At 42.3% G+C, this 16,084-nt stretch overlaps 1 protein-coding gene across 1 annotated transcript in view; it reads right to left on the bottom strand.

Moving 5' to 3' along the window:
- LOC147200404 (uncharacterized) overlaps positions 1–8,535 on the bottom strand; it is a 72,246-nt gene extending 63,711 nt beyond the window's left edge. The window contains exon 1 of the mRNA XM_086120281.1: positions 7,654–8,535. Coding sequence (XP_085976407.1) covers positions 7,654–8,535 — 882 coding nt within the window. The remainder of the gene's footprint in view (positions 1–7,653) is intronic.
- Positions 8,536–16,084: the final 7,549 nt, after the last annotated feature.

Here is a 16,084-nt window from a genome sequence, read left to right as displayed (position 1 = left end):
GTATTGCAGCAAGCACTTGTGGGACATTATTGGCTTTCCCTGCTTTATGAGTTGCTGGAAAAATGAAATCAAACTTGTTCCAAGTTCTTTTTTTGTATGTAGTGTTTGCATCAGTAATCCTCTCGCTATGGTTCCAAAAGCACTGGAGGATTAGCAATGGGTGTATCGATACTATGGTATCGATACTCACACTATTTATTTGGTGTCAATTTCCATAAACAACGATCTTAACTAACAAATAAGAATCGGGAACTGTTTGTGACAGTTTCTTACATTGTCTTTCAGGTAACTGAAAAGCATCCTTTGTAATATCATGACGCTAAAAATGAGGTCAACACTTTGGGAAAAAAAAAAGAAAGGAAAATGTTTTTGTTTTCATTCTGCTGTAAACCCTGATCAATTTATTTTAAAATGTATATTTTGGAGTAAAACTCGTGTATACATTTAAGTGTTTTCTGAATGGTTAGTTGAACTTCCAATTCACTATTACTCAAGCCAAGGCACTTTATGCATTTGTCGAGTTTTTTTTTTTAACAAGTTGGTAATTCTCAACAGAAACACAAGTTAGAGAAGCACAGGTGAATCTGAAAACGTATCATATAGTACAGTATCTTATACGATGCAGAAAATAAATTGCATCCTATTTGAAGTAAAACACATTTGACTTTTCCTTTTATATATTCTCAGCGAGTATTCACATTGATTATTGTGAGACAAATGGTGGGTGAGGCCTATTAAAACCATTAAAGATGTTGTGATGAACATAGCTTTTGGCAGCATGATAAGTTCCTCGCCAAGCCGGATGCTTTTTCACGCTCCTTTTAATCCTCAGGAACGTGCTGATTAATTATGTATGGACGAGCATCACCATGGAGGCGCAGCAGTCTTTGTTTATTTTGCCTCGGGTCACATTGCCTTGTGACTTGCTGGGCTCCATGTCTTCTCATAGCCTCTTCATTTTGTTTCTACGTTTCCCTCAAGGAGGCTCTCGGCGGGATGAAAGCAGAGAAGGCATGAGCAACATCGTAGCTCTTCTTTTGGAATCAGGATGACTGGTCACCAGAAAAAGCCCCCCTTAGAGGCAAAGAAAATTACATCTTAACAACTGTTCCGTGGTGTCTTCTTTGCATTTTACACACACATCCACACACATTTAAATTGACTGTTTATGTCTGCTAATGTGCAGACATTAGCTGAGTTAATTGGTCTTGAACTGTCTTGATATACAGTACTCTATATGTCTCTATATTTCACCAACATTTGCTTCAGACATCGAGGATATAACGCTACAGTGAAAGCTCTTGGCTCGGCTCCTCTGGGCTCTTTGCTGGTGACCGGAGTCCACCTGGGTCTGTATTTTTGTCACTTTGTTTTACCATTTTAAGTTCAGCTACATCAAACTGTACCTTTTGGAATGATAGTGGCTAGTGTTGGCTATTTGAAACCCATGAAAACAATTTTCTTTATTTGCTTGGCATCTCTCACCTGGGGCAACTCCACGGTGAAATGGAATCTAGTTCCCTCTCGAGAAGACCAGTAACGCATGTGCAACCTGTGTCTCAAGGCAAAACCTGTGTATTGAGTCAGAACCTATTGACCTCACACACCAGCTCACGCTTTTCAGCTTCTCTAGCCTGGGATCAGTAGCACACCTTCTTTGCTGGCTTTCTGGGTTGCATTTGGCCAGGCCACATTCATGCATATGTGCGCCGAGACCTACCTCCAGGCCTTGTTCCAGAGGGGAGACCCAGTGATCTGCATCTGGGCGGGCAATATTAAAACTGAAGATTTATCTTCATTTCTTTGTTTCACTGCGCTGCCCAATTAGATGCTCAATGAATGAATGAATCAATCAATCAATTAATCAACCTAGTGCTGATCACAAAAGGGTGAAGTGCACATGTACATACTGTATCTGTAGCTAAACAGTTTTGGCGAATACACTACGAAGCGGGGTGCACTTAAGTGGTGGTAAGAGATCTGGCCATTAAGTTCAGTAAAATCTCATCACTCCCCAGCTATAACTATTTTGAAAGCTATCAAGATAACATGGCAAAATTCAGTTACAGCAGTTACACATCCAACACATATGGTGCAATGTTATGCTTTTATCACTGCATTTGATCTCCATGTAGCGCTCAGGGAAATTTCTGGCATTTTTGCTGCTATACGCAAGATGCCAGATATGTCTGGCTGACGTGAAGTGCTGAGCAGGTTAGCATTATTTTTGCTGAAAACAGCAAGCTACTGTTGTGGCTCCAGCTTGGACTTAGTATGAACCGAAACTGTGAAGTTTGTAGTCAAAAGAAAAACAATGAAGCTGGAAGGCACACTTGTGTTCATGACCACACATGCTCAAGGAATTGTTTATTACGGAAATAATTATATTTGAGCTTTGCTGGAGCCACTAATAACTGTTTCAATATCCTCTAGAAAATCTAACATTTTTTTTGTGGCATTCAGCATGCTCCTGGCTCAAGTTTTGACCTGAGGATGCACAGACAAAGCTGAACATGTCTTCAAGTTACCACTAATACCGTACACAAACTTACAAATGTAGCAGACTGTCAGAGTTTTTCTCGGACAAAGTTAAAGAAATGACTCGGCACACAGTGAAAATTGTCTTCTTTAATGGCAGGAGGGATCTCTGAGGGCGAATGACAGTTGTTGCCCCGGCAATCACGCTCAGAGTTCCCTGTCCGCCAGTTTGAACTTTTGTTTACATATGCAAAATAAAAGAAAAACACTGCCCCCGATATTTGCATACCACGCACCCGGTCCGGCCCCTGGGTAGTGATTGGTTACCTTGGTTTAAGCTTTGAACCACCGGTACATTGACGCCTTTCTGTCTGGTCCAAAATGAATCAACAAGTTGCAGACTTTGCAGATGACAAATGTTGGGCGCGACAGGCGTTCTCAAACCTTCTTTTGTTGTTCAACAACGCTTTGTTCCCGAATTGTTTATTCCCACTTTGTGACCAAGTCTAGCCTTCTTCCCTCTGTTCGCCCCCTTGCCTTGACATGATAATTGTGGACTTCAAAAGCCTTCCGCCCAGATGGCCGACGCCTTTGTGCACAGGCATTTGGGGGCGCTGCATACGCACCCAAACACCTAGACGTGCCCAAATTAAATGAAACTTTAAACATGATACAATTTTGCTCATAGATTTCTCTATCACAGACACAAGAAGTAAGAAGAAATAAATGTTTGTTAATGACTTTAAAATATAAAAATATACTTTTGATTCCACACATAGATTGAATAATAAGTTAAAACAAATATGAATAGTTTGTTACTTTTTTTAACTTCTAAATATTTTTTTAATCTAAGCAGGCAATCAAAAACATGAAGGTTTGAAATTCTTCAAGAAATGTCTAAAAAAATTACGAAAAAGGCAGCATTTTGTTTTCCAACTTTACTCGGAAATAAGTGAAAATTAAATTACTCAACACCCAGTATTGGACAATTTATGGTGTACAGTACATCGTCTTTGGTTAGTTTATCAAAAAGTGAAGGAGTTGTTCATATTTTTTTTTCCTCAACACCTTTGTGTCATCTGGTACAGCAAATTCCCAGAGGGAATTTTCATTCATGAAGTATCCTCCTAGATGGTACCCCTGATATAGGTATGATAAATGAGAAGGAGATGTACCAAGGGACATTAGACATGAATCCTAGGAGGCAGTTGAATTCCAAAACACGTTTGCCTTGGGCTTATCCTAACATTCCTCCCTGAAGAAATCGGTGACTAATATAGTCACAAAGTTTAAAAACAAGCATTATTTTAGGGTTAAACTCACACAGCGCCTGGACACTTCGGTATTACGCAGAGGCTACACAATACTTACGAGCAGACTTCACATTTGTGCTTTTACCAGTGCTAAACTTTTATTTTGGGAGGGGGGGGGTTACTTTGTCTGTTTGGAAGCTGAGTCTTTTCACATGAATAATAATAATAGCTTACGTTATACTAAATATTCACTCTCCTTCCTTTATTCTATTTAAATAATTGTATGAATAAAATGGACATGAGGCGTGTAGTAATTATACTAAGCAGCCAAATCAGGGTTGTGGGCCATTTACCTACTGTATGTCAAAGTAAGTTCAATGTCCTGCTTGATGGTTATCTTCCTTCTGTGGCAGTTCACTATGTCCTATTGTGAAAGAACTCTAAATTGAGTAGCTTTCCCCAAAAATTTTTATTTTTCCCCAGATTAAATCTGAAAACATCATTGTTACATTCAGACCCACAAACCTGGATTAGGTAACAACATTGTAAACCATGTTCCTTTTTGCCTTGCTTTCTGGACGTCATTATACTGTACCTCAATTACATTTTTTGTCGATGGTTCAATAAAAAAAAATATCTCTGTCTCTCTCTCTCTCTCTCTCGAATTCTACCAGAGGCGGGCCATTGCACTTTAACCCCAGACACTTAATTCAAGTAGTGGTTGAAATTTGCTTCACTGTCTTATTGGTGAATGTACATATTGGAAAATACTGGTGAGCCAAGCTGGTACCATGCCTAATTAAACGGCCAACACTAGAAGAGTCCCTCGAGGGCCACTGCATATGCCAGTCCTTTTCAGCTTTGGACCTGAATACAATTGCCCAGAAATAGGCTCCAATTTTAGAATCGCTGGGGAATGCAGACAGCTTTGGAGAAAAGTAGAACATCTGATGAATTTGGAATATTTGAAGCTCTTTTCACGTTTGGCAGAAATAACTCAAGCATGAATACAAGATGTTCTTTGAATGACATTTACTGTCATAGCTACAAAGAATACCTGGAATTTAACATACACAGAATTAAAATGAACAGTATACAATTATGAATACCTCCACTTAGAGCTTGCGAGTAAAGAGCTAAGTGTTGTAATATCCTGTTATAGTCATTTCTTATTTGACCATTTTCAGTGGTATCCTAAATAGTATTTGTGTTTGGTGCGAATACTATTTATTTCATAACCCCTTTTGAGACTTGATGCTTCATACTATCCATCCATCCATCCATTTTCTAATCCGCTCCTCTTCACAAGGTTCGCGGGCGTGCTGCAGCCTATCCGAGCTGTCTTCAGGCTGTAGGCGGGGTACACCCTGAACTGGTTACCAGCCAATCGCACGACATGCATAGACAAACAACCATTCGTGCTCACAGTCACACCTAAGGACAGTTGAGAGTGTTCCATTAACTTGCCATGCATGTTTTTGGAATGTGGGAGGAAACCGGAGCACACAGAGAAAACCCACACAGGCACAGGGAGAACACGCAAAATCCACACAGGAAGGCCGGAGCCGAAATCAAACCCTGCACCTCTGCACTGCAAGGTGGACGTGTTAACCAGTCGCCACCACCGTGCCGCCATGCTTCAAACAGCATAAAAACATGTTTGCTTATATATGTGTGCACCCCTTGCTTTTTAAAAGCATCCTATTATTATTAAACATCCAAATGAGTATCAAAGGGTTGCTTTGACCTCCCCCAATCTCTCCCCACCTGCCCTAAAGTCAATAGTCAATCTTAACCATTTACAAATTGAAATGCACTCGAATGACAAACAGCCATGATGAGTGTCAGTTTCTCACATGCACATGATTAGAAGTGATGTGTGTCCATTCGTGCATCCCTTATGTAACAAAATTCCTCAAGCATCAAATGCAGAAAAGATCAGTTGATTAACCTTTTAGCAGCAGCAACATACACCATTCAATGGGAAGGCACACGTGATAGCTCTGCTGAATATGGAACTATCAATTCGGCATGTGCAAGCTAATCATTTGCAGCTGGCAATGAGGTCAAACATAGAGCGAGAGCATCAGTGTAGAACTCAATTAGGACAAGAAAGGCTATGTATGGGCTTTTTGGATTCAAATCAAGTTCCAATATAAAGTACAATAGTATAGGATATTAATCCGATGAGAGACTTATCAGCTATTTTCACTGTGTAAGTATGGCATGCGTATATATGAGCAGTTGCCATTAATGTTTGATGTTAGGTAATACTTTATTGAAAAGTTCAACATAATCAATAGTCAATAAAGTGTAAAAATAGTTTACACAGGAATTGTTGTGCATTAAAACAATGTAACATAGCAAACGTGCATTCTGCATTTCTTGAGAACAATAAAATGTGTGGTTTACGTTCATAAAAACAGCAAATCTATATTTTTGAAGAAGTGCCTGATCGAAAAAGAGTACAATGTATTTGGTGGCATTTATTTGAAAATCAATAACGTACAGTATGTAAATAAATAAGGAGGCTAACCCACTTCATGCTACATGGAATCTTGAGAGAAGATGGTGCTTAAGCATACGATCCAGAATTTAGGCTGTGTGAAAGATGCTCTTGTTGCTCTCCTTCCTGTGTTTCCCAAATCTTCATGAGCCACTGACTTGATGTCCTGGACAACAAACCAAAGCCAGCTTATGTGAAGCCACTGGGCGTGCAACGAAGCAATGAGGCAACAGTGTTGGTTGCATCAGCTTCAGTGACAGCGTCTTATTTTAACAGGTTTTGAAGCATCTGTTTCACAGGCCATGCTAATGCTCTCACCAAAAGACTGCTGCCTACCAGCCGTTCAATCATTTATATGACTACGGGAACTTCAACGATTAGCTTCAACGTAAAAAAAAAAAAACTGATCAGATGCCCAAGCCACCTCATGTAGTGCCTCTAAATGCGGAGGACCCACGGCTCTACTCTGAGTGCTTCCCGGGTAGTAGAAAGTAACAAAGGAAATCAAATAAATACGCCATTTGCTTGTTTTAAAATCAAGTACATTAAAACCAATCACGAAATTTCGGAAACATTCAAAATGGCTATCCATTTAGAAAATTAGACATGCACTCTCGCCTGAGTGACACTTACATTACAGTTTTAATGACTGACATGATGTTTCAATTCCGTTTGTGGATTTATTTCCATGCAACGAAATCAACTTTGACAGTAACAAGGCACCCAAAGCCTCATCACCGTGCAGGACATAGATGTATGCATTATTCCACATTCAATGTCATTAATATGCTGCCGCGCACACGAACCCCGAATTAGTATTTATTATTTTATTTATCTATTTAGCAAAATAAAAATTTGCAAAGTCAGCCACCGTGACTAATATGCATGTATGTGTGTGTGCATATAAAAAAAGAAAAATCCTCGTCTCACCCCTCGGGTGGTGTGCGTCCCTCATTCAGCTCGGGTCCTCTACCAGAGGCCAGGAAGCTTGAGGGTTCTGCGCAGTATCCTTGCTGTTCCCAGCACTGCACATTTCTGGACTGAGATGTCCGATGTTGTTCCCGGGATCTGTTGCAACCACTCATCTAGTTTGGGGGTCACTGCCCCGAGTGCTCCGACCCCCACAGGCACGACTGTCACCTTTACCTTCCAGGCTCTCTCCAGCTCCTCTCTGAACCCTTAGTATTTCTCGTGTTCCTTCTTTCTGATGTTTCCATCACTTGGGACGGCTACATCCACTACAACGGCTTTCCTCTGCCCTTTATCTATGATCACGATATCTGGTTGGTTCGCCATTACCATCTTGTCAGTCTGGATCCGGAAGTCCCACAGGATCTTTGCTCTGTCATTCTCCACCACCTTCGGAGGTGTTTCCCATTTTGACTTTGGGGTTTCCAGTACATACTCCGCACAGATGTTTCGGTAGACTATGCCAGCCACCTGGTTATGGCGTTCCATGTAGGCTTTCCCTGCCAGCATCTTACACCCTGCAGTTATGTGTTGGATCGTCTCAGGTACCTCTTTGCACAACCTACACCTTGGGTCTTGTCTGGTGTGGTATATCTGGGCCTCAATGGCTCTGGTGCTCAGGGCCTGCTCCTGAGCAGCCAGGATGAGTGCCTCTGTGCTGTCCTTCAGGCCAGCCCTCTCTAGCCACTGATAGGACTTCTTGAGATCAGCCACTTCAGTTATGGTCCGGTGGTACATCCCGTGTAGGGGCTTGTCCTCCCATGATGGTCCCTCTTCCAGCGCCTCATCCTCTGTTCCCCATTGTCTGAGACATTCTCTGAGTACGTCATCCGTTGGAGCCTTCTCCTTGATGTATTCATGGAGCTTGGATGTTTCATCCTGGACAGTGGCTCTCACACTCACTAGTCCCCGGCCTCCTTCCTTTCGGCTTGCGTACAGTCTCAGGGTGCTGGATTTGGGATGGAACCCTCCATGCATGGTTAGGAGCTTTCGGGTCTTAACGTCCGTGATCTGAATCTCTTCCTTTGGCCACCTTATTATTCCTGCAGGATATCTGATCACTGGCAGGGCATAGCTGTTTATTGCCCGGGTCTTATTCTTGCCATTGAGCTGGCTTCTTAGGACTTGCCTCACTCGCTGGAGGTATTTGGCCGTAGCCGCTTTCCTTGTTGCCAGTTCCAGGTTGCCATTGGCTTGTGGTATACCGAGGTACTTGTAGCTGTCCTCAATGTCTGCTATTGTTCCTTCAGGGAGTGAGACCCCTTCAGTGCAGACTACCTTTCCTCTCTTAGTCACCATCCGACTACATTTCTCAAGCCCGAATGACATCCCGATGTCGCTGCTGTAGATCCTGGTTGTGTGGATCAGGGAGTCTATGTCCCTTTCGCTCTTAGCATACAGCTTTATGTCATCCATGTAGAGGGGGTGACTGATCGTAGCTCCATTTCTGAGGCGGTATCCATAACCTGTCTTGGGGATTACTTGGTTTAGGGGGTTCAGTCCTATGCAGAACAGCAGTGGGGAGAGTGCATCACCTTGGTATATGCCACATTTGATGGACACTTGGGTAAGTGGCTTGCTATTGGCCTCAAGTGTGGTTTTCCACATCCTCATCGAGTTCGCAACGAAGGCTCTTAGGGTCCTGTTCACCTTATACAACTCCAAGCATTCAGTGATCCATGTATGTGGCATCGAGTCATAGGCTTTCTTGTAATCAATCCAGGCTGTGCACAGGTTGGTATGTCGGGACCTGCAGTCTTGTGCGACTGTTCTGTCAACCAGGAGCTGATGTTTGGCTCCTCTGGTATCTCTACCAATGCCCTTCTGTGCTTCGCTCATGTATTGATTCATGTGTCCACTTATCTTAGCCGCAATGATGCCTGACATGAGCTTCCATGTTGTGGAGAGACAGGTTATTGGCCGATAGTTGGATGGGACTGCACCCTTTGAGGGATCCTTCATGATCAGGATCGTTCGCCCTTCCGTTAGCCATCCTGGGTGAGTCCCATCCCTCAGCAGCTGGTTCATTTGTGCTGCTAGGCGCTCATGGAGTGCTGTGAGTTTCTTTAGCCAGTAGGTGTGGACCATGTCCGGGCCTGGTGCTGTCCAGTTCTTCATATCTTTCCTGTATGTCTGCCACTGTTATGGTAACTGGGTTCTGTTCAGGGAGGTGTCTGTGCTCCTCTCTCAGGGTCACCAGCCATTGTGCACTGATGTTATGTGCAACCTCCTTCTCCCATATGCCTTTCCAGTACCTTTCAGTTTCCAGTCTAGGTGGGTCAGCTCTGACCCTGCCACTGAGCGTACACTTTCGCAGGTTGTGTTGCGAACAGCCTGTTTATTCGTCTGGCCTCATTCTCTTTCGTGTACCGCTTTAGGTGGTTGGACAAGGCTTGTAGCCTTTGTTTGGCAGTTTCGAGTGCTTCAGGTATGGTCATCTGGATGTACCTCTCGGGTGTCAGCCTTTTCATCACACCTCTCTGGGCCTCTGTCAATTGACTCACATCTTTCCGAGCCGCCTTGATCTTAGCCTCCAACCGTCTTTTCCATGGTGGATAACGTGTCTCATGGCTTCCATGGTTGCTCTTATAGCCAAGCATCTCTAGGATCACTGATGCTGAAGCGTATATCAGCTCATTGGTTTCCGTGATTGTTACGGTAGGGATCGCCCTCAGTGCTGCATTCACACTTTCCATGAGGCTTTCAGGTGGTACTTCACATAGCCGTTGTAATCGGTTTCTAGGTTGCCCAGCTTTCATTCTCGCCATGATCTTAGCTTTCAGGTCAGTTGCTGCCTCGCTCAGCATTTCATTCATTGGGGCTTGCCTCCCAATCTCTGGTATGACCTCCTCCTCTGATCTGGCAGCCTGGGGCCCTTCACCATGGAACCTGCGTTGTACCTCATCAATCTCAAGTTGTGACAACAGTTGGCATTTGTGGATGTTGGAACACTGAGCTACTAGTTGTTTTGTGGTCAACCGTGACTGTGGGTTTCGAAGTAACCATTTAGCCCACATTCTCTGCATGTAACCCCTCTGACTAGGGTTGCTTGAGTAGTAGCATTCCAACAGAGCCATGTTATCGCATCTCGCCCATCTCCGCTTTGTTCCAGTAGCCCATTTTTCATCAAGGTGCTCTGGTTCCCCAGCAGCTGACGCAGACCTTGTTTGGCCGGGCGACGTCTGAGCCGGCATTATATTCGTTTTATTGTCTCTCATCATTGTATGAGGTAGGCATTAGCGTGAAGGATCTTGCCCAAGGACCCACACTGGATGTGCTCATTTTTGCCCCAAGCGGGATTCGAACCACCGTCTCCCGTATGCCAAACCGATGCCTTACCAACTGAGCTATCCAGCCGCATTATTTTATTTGCATAAATGCGAATGCATACATACTAATATATGTATGCATGTATGTGTGGGTGTATATATGTATATGTGTACATATGTATATATGTGTGTGGTATACACACACACACACACAGTGGTCCATTGTTTACTTACATCAAACATGAGTAGGTCTGGTTTTGGAATACAGTAAACATTGCAATTTGGGGGCAGGAGTGGTGGTGGGGGGGGGGGAGTCTTTGTTCAGGGGTGGTCATTTGTGTGCATGATCAAAAGATGATATGAATGATTGCTGCTTTTGGTTCGGTGGATGCACGGTGTGTAGCAGCTTAACTACTAATGGTACTTGGGCTGCCTGCGCAAACTGTGTGCAACCCATCACCAAGTGTCCCGCGGACCAGTAGCAGCTTGCGAATGGGTGATTGGGGGCCACTGTCCCAAAGTATCCGATATGTGTTTATGATATATGAGTGTGGCTGTCCAAAAGCAGGGAAGATGGAGTGCAAGGTTTTGAATAACACCACGTGTCAATTATATTCTTTGGAACATTTTAAACTACCGGTAATCTTGGCTATAGGTCTTTAAAAAGTGTCGGGTTTTGGATTCCTTTAACTGATTCTATGACTAATTTAATTACCGTGAGCCATTCTTGATGTTGCATTAAATTGGTGAAAATGATCTTCAGGCGAAACTTTGAGATAAAAATGGGGGCAAAAAGCTGTCTTTAGTATTACGAATATCGGTGGAAAAGGCAGTTTGAAATGTGTTCAAGAGATCATTGCCAATCAGGCACCCAGCATAGGAAAGGAGCTGAGTAAACACAAAGTGCTCACTTTATTTGTTTTAACCTCCTCTGTGCTTATCTTAAATAGGTCAGTCATCTATATTGCACACGTATCCTGTTCAACACAGAACATCAGAGAGATAAAGGGTAACCGGGAATCAAAAACAGATTTGACAGTTTAAATTAATAATGACATTTAACATACATGAATTTTAATTCACAGTAAAAGGGAATTTATGCACATCCTAATGAATACATTCTTTTTCATCTTTGTTCATTTCAAGGTGTTGAGCACTTAGCGTTTTGTTTAATACCAAAGGATAAAGGGTGACATCATATTTCATTTTTGTTGAAATATACATGAACCTTTATCAAAGTTTAAGAACAGTGTGAAAATGAGCATTTGTTTTCCAGACCTGAAAACAGGTTTTGTATGGTTCGCTTGTGGAAGAGAGATCAACAAACATGGGGCCTCTTCGGATACTTGTTTTTGCCTAGCAAATTTCCTTTCCTATCCTATCCTATCCTATCCTGTCCTGTCCTATCCGATTGAGATGACTCAGAAATATGTGCAGGATAGGATAGTTCTACAAATGCTTTGGGAAGGTGCCTGGATACAAACCGTTCAGCCAAAGTCACTACAGGGACCTCTTCGGAGAAGCAAATCTCCTCACCTTTATGCCAGCTCTACTTCATCTTTGTTGGATTACGTCATCAGGTCATGGTGAGATGAATAGGAAAGGACAGCACTGTTTCAAATGAATTAAACTCCACTTTTCCTAACTGGCATCAATCAATATGTGATGAGTATTGCTGACTTAGGTCTCGAGCTTGCGGACTTTACCTGCAAAATATTAGCTTGATAATAAAATGAAAAATATTCTATTTGTTGTTCTTGTGAAGGATCACTGTTGATGTTCTTCATTGTAAATCTTTAGCGTGAAACTCAAGTGTCTTTACATAATCTGTGAACTATGTAAGTGCCCTGTTGCTTTCAACGTTGCTGCCTGAAACATTTTTGTGGATAGTATCTGAAGATAGGTAGGTAGTAGGTAGACTGGTACTCGTAAGAGGGAGCACATAACTCCTACTCTGGCATCCCTTCACTGGTTCCCTATACATTTTAGAGTTCTTTTCAAGATATCCTATTTGTTTTCAAATCTTTAAATGACCTTGCACCACCTTACTTCTCTGAGCTCATCCGCCCCTACACACCTGCCCGATGCTTCAGGTCTGCGGACCAGACATTATTAGAAGTATTAAGAAATAAACGGAGGCTCAGAGGGGATCGAGCCTTTTCCGTTGCTGGTCCCGCTCTCTGGAATGACCTCCTACTGAGCATTCGGCAAGCCCCTCGCTGCCCATTTAAAACCCACCACAAAACTCACTTGTATTCTTTGGCATTTGACTCAGCATGATTCAGATTTGATCTTAGTTTTACTGTTTGGTGCCTACTACCATCTTTGTTACTGATTATTGCTTTATTGTTGTATATGTGTTAGTTGCTCCATGTACAGCACTTTGTATGCAGCGATGGCTGTTTGAAAGTGCTTTATAAATACGGTTGAGTTGAGTATCCTTTCGTATAGGTTGGCCGGGGAATACTAGTTTTTACTTTCGGAAATGTCCTTTCCTTTCATACAGACACTAAATATCTAATTTCTGCTATAATTTCTCCATCCTCTAATCTCTTCTCTTTCATCTAGAACTTCTTCAACCAACAAGGCGTACATAGGAATAGTTGTTCCAATTGTTTTGTTGTCAATGTTTTTCATTGTGTTCTATTCTATTATTGCCATTTTATGTGAAATGTTCTGTAAATCGCTTTGTCACAGCTGCAGCTGTTGTGAAAGCTAAATAAACATCTTCTTTGCAATAATGTTGTATGCTCCCCCACTAGTCTAAATGCTGAATTCTGATGGGTATTGTGTTGGTGGAAATTGAATTAAGATGCAAAATCCACCCATTTTTGTCCATGTCATGGGGCGGCCATTTTGTCTCTTGCTGTCAACTGGAAATGGGCAGCAACAGATACGTTTAGTTTTTCTAAAACGTAGAGCCATGAATCACAACGCATGGTAAAATCTGTATTGTGAACATCTCAAAAAACAAAAATGGTTTAAATCAACGTCACAAATATGTTTAAGGATACATAAAGTCAGCTCTGATTAAAATTTGCTGTTGGCCAGTCGGAAGTGGAAGAAGATGGATGGCTGGACGAACAGAGTTTTCTGACCCAGTGGCTCTTTTTTCATGTTTCCTGTTGTTTCCGTTCATGTATTTTATGCAAGCAGGCAGTTATCCTTAATATCTGTCGTCATATTAATGAGATGTCTGAGTTGTGCACCGGTACAAGGTGCTGGTCTTCCAATCACAGCAAACACAATTCTGAGCAAATTGTAACGCAGAACTGGAGAAAAAGTATCAAGCAGACCACCCTTCAGGTCACATTTCTATTCATAGAACATGTCTGGAGTTTCTTCCTGGCACTGTGATGCTCTGATTCTGACTTCTCTTTCTCCAAGAGTAGATGTAAGTATGCTCATGTGTGTTCTTCTGCATCACGGAGGCCTTTCTGAACATTCTCTAGAGACTATACATCATATCTGGCCTGGGAAAGCCCATGAGGAGCAGGGGATGTGAATTAGGCAAGACTACTATTGGCATCATTGTGTAATCCTTTGCTGTTCCATCTAAGATCGAGTGTGGATGAGATGGGAGAGAGGCATATTTTTTGTCAGAGCGGAGCATTAACTTATTTTTTAGCTTGCTCGAGAGATTTGTAACTCCAGACTCTAAAATATGACTTTGCTATGAATTCCTACTCAACACCAGAGCGACTTTGTTTCCATCTAATCTCCTCATCTTTTCCCCGAGGGCATTCCTCACACTTTTTTTCATCAACATTTCTTGGTGAAATGAACACCAGTTCTTCAAGTCCTATTTACTGGATTCCCTTGGGTACTCCTCCACTACCTTGGGAGTCGAGCGTGCGTGTCTTCCTATTGAATCAAATGTGAATTTAAATGTGATGCACACTCATCCATAAAGAGTACAGTGACATTTTCTGGAACTAATTCTGGCTTGGAAAAAAAGGCTGTATACAAAAAACAAAAACATTGCAGTAGTATAACAACATACTGAAATATGAGACCATTATTAAACAAAGGAAACCTTTTGAAGACATAAAGTCTCCAGAGGCATTTTGCCCCGAAAATTTGACACAGTGCAAGTAAATTTTTCATCTTCTCATGCATGCAAATACTGTTTTTCTACTTTCTTCCCTTCAAAATGTTGCTGTTGTAAATTGCGAATTTCTCCATTGTGAGACAAATAAAGATTTTCGTATCTTATGTCCGCCCAATAAATTTACCGTTTACATTTTTTGTTTTGTAATTATCTCTCTCTCTCTCTCTCTCTCTCTCTCTCTCTCTCTCTCTCTCTCTCTCTCTCTCTCTCTCTCTCTCTCATATATATAATAAATCCTCGTCTCACCCCTCGGGTGGTGTGCGTCCCTCATTCAGCTCGGGTCCTCTACCAGAGGCCAGGAAGCTTGAGGGTTCTGCGCAGTATCCTTGCTGTTCCCAGCACTGCGCTTTTCTGGACTGAGATGTCCAATGTTGTTCCCGGGATCTGTTGCAACCACTCATCTAGTTTGGGGGTCACTGCCCCGAGTGCTCCGACCACCACAGGCACGACTGTCACCTTTACCTTCCAGGCTCTCTCCAGCTCCTCTCTGAGCCCTTGGTATTTCTCGAGTTTCTCGTGTTCCTTCTTTCTGATGTTTCCATCACTTGGCACCGCTACATCCACTACAACGGCTTTCCTCTGCCCTTTATCTATGATCACGATATCTGGTTGGTTCGCCATTACCATCTTGTCAGTCTGGATCCGGAAGCCCCACAGGATCTTTGCTCTGTCATTCTCCACCACCTTCGGAGGTGTTTCCCATTTTAACCTTGGGGTTTCCAGTCCATACTCCGCACAGATGTTGCGGTAGACTTTGCCAGCCACCTGGTTATGAGATCCCATGTAGGCTTTCCCTGCCAGCATCTTACACCCTGCAGTTATGTGTTGGATCGTCTCAGGTGCCTCTTTGCACAACCTACACCAGTGGTCCTCAACTAGAAATGCTGTAGGTCCACTTTTTTTTTTTTTTTTTAATAAGACCAAGGTCCGGTCCCATGCACGGCGGTCATGGGGAGCAGGGCTATATGCCCCTTTAGTATGGTCAAGACAAGCTTATACAAATCAACACTCCTCACAACCAACCAATAATGGGGTGCATGAAAATAACAATTATTCACTTTGCCAGTACACAGCAAATAATGAGAGGTATTGTGTTGAGGCACAGGAACTCTTTTATTTTGTTTAGTTGTGCCTGCTTAATAATAGAAATAGCCCTTTTAGGGAAATAAGGCATTTTTACTTTAACTTTGTTAAACAGTAGTCTTTTTTTCCCCTTAATTTAACAAAAACAAAACAAAATACAAATTTTACCAAAATAAATACTAAACATGAAAACAAAAATATCCTTTTCATTTGTACAATTCCCCTTTTCACATCCCCTCTGAAATCACTGAAAAATATATTAGAAGAGGAGTTAAGAACCATTTTAAATACTGACACAAGGGAGCACAGGAATGTGCAGTGCTGTTCTTCCACTAAAGGTGAATGCAACGTCTGAGGCATGCAAATATTATTTGAGGACACCATTGTGATGTTCATTTACCATGTTACGGTGTTC

Source organism: Hippocampus guttulatus, chromosome 9 (assembly GCF_054856545.1).
Source record: "Hippocampus guttulatus isolate MCC_2025c chromosome 9, RoL_Hgut_1.0, whole genome shotgun sequence".
NCBI lineage: Eukaryota > Metazoa > Chordata > Actinopteri > Syngnathiformes > Syngnathidae > Hippocampus > Hippocampus guttulatus.
This window is presented reverse-complemented; position numbering and strand designations above follow the sequence as displayed.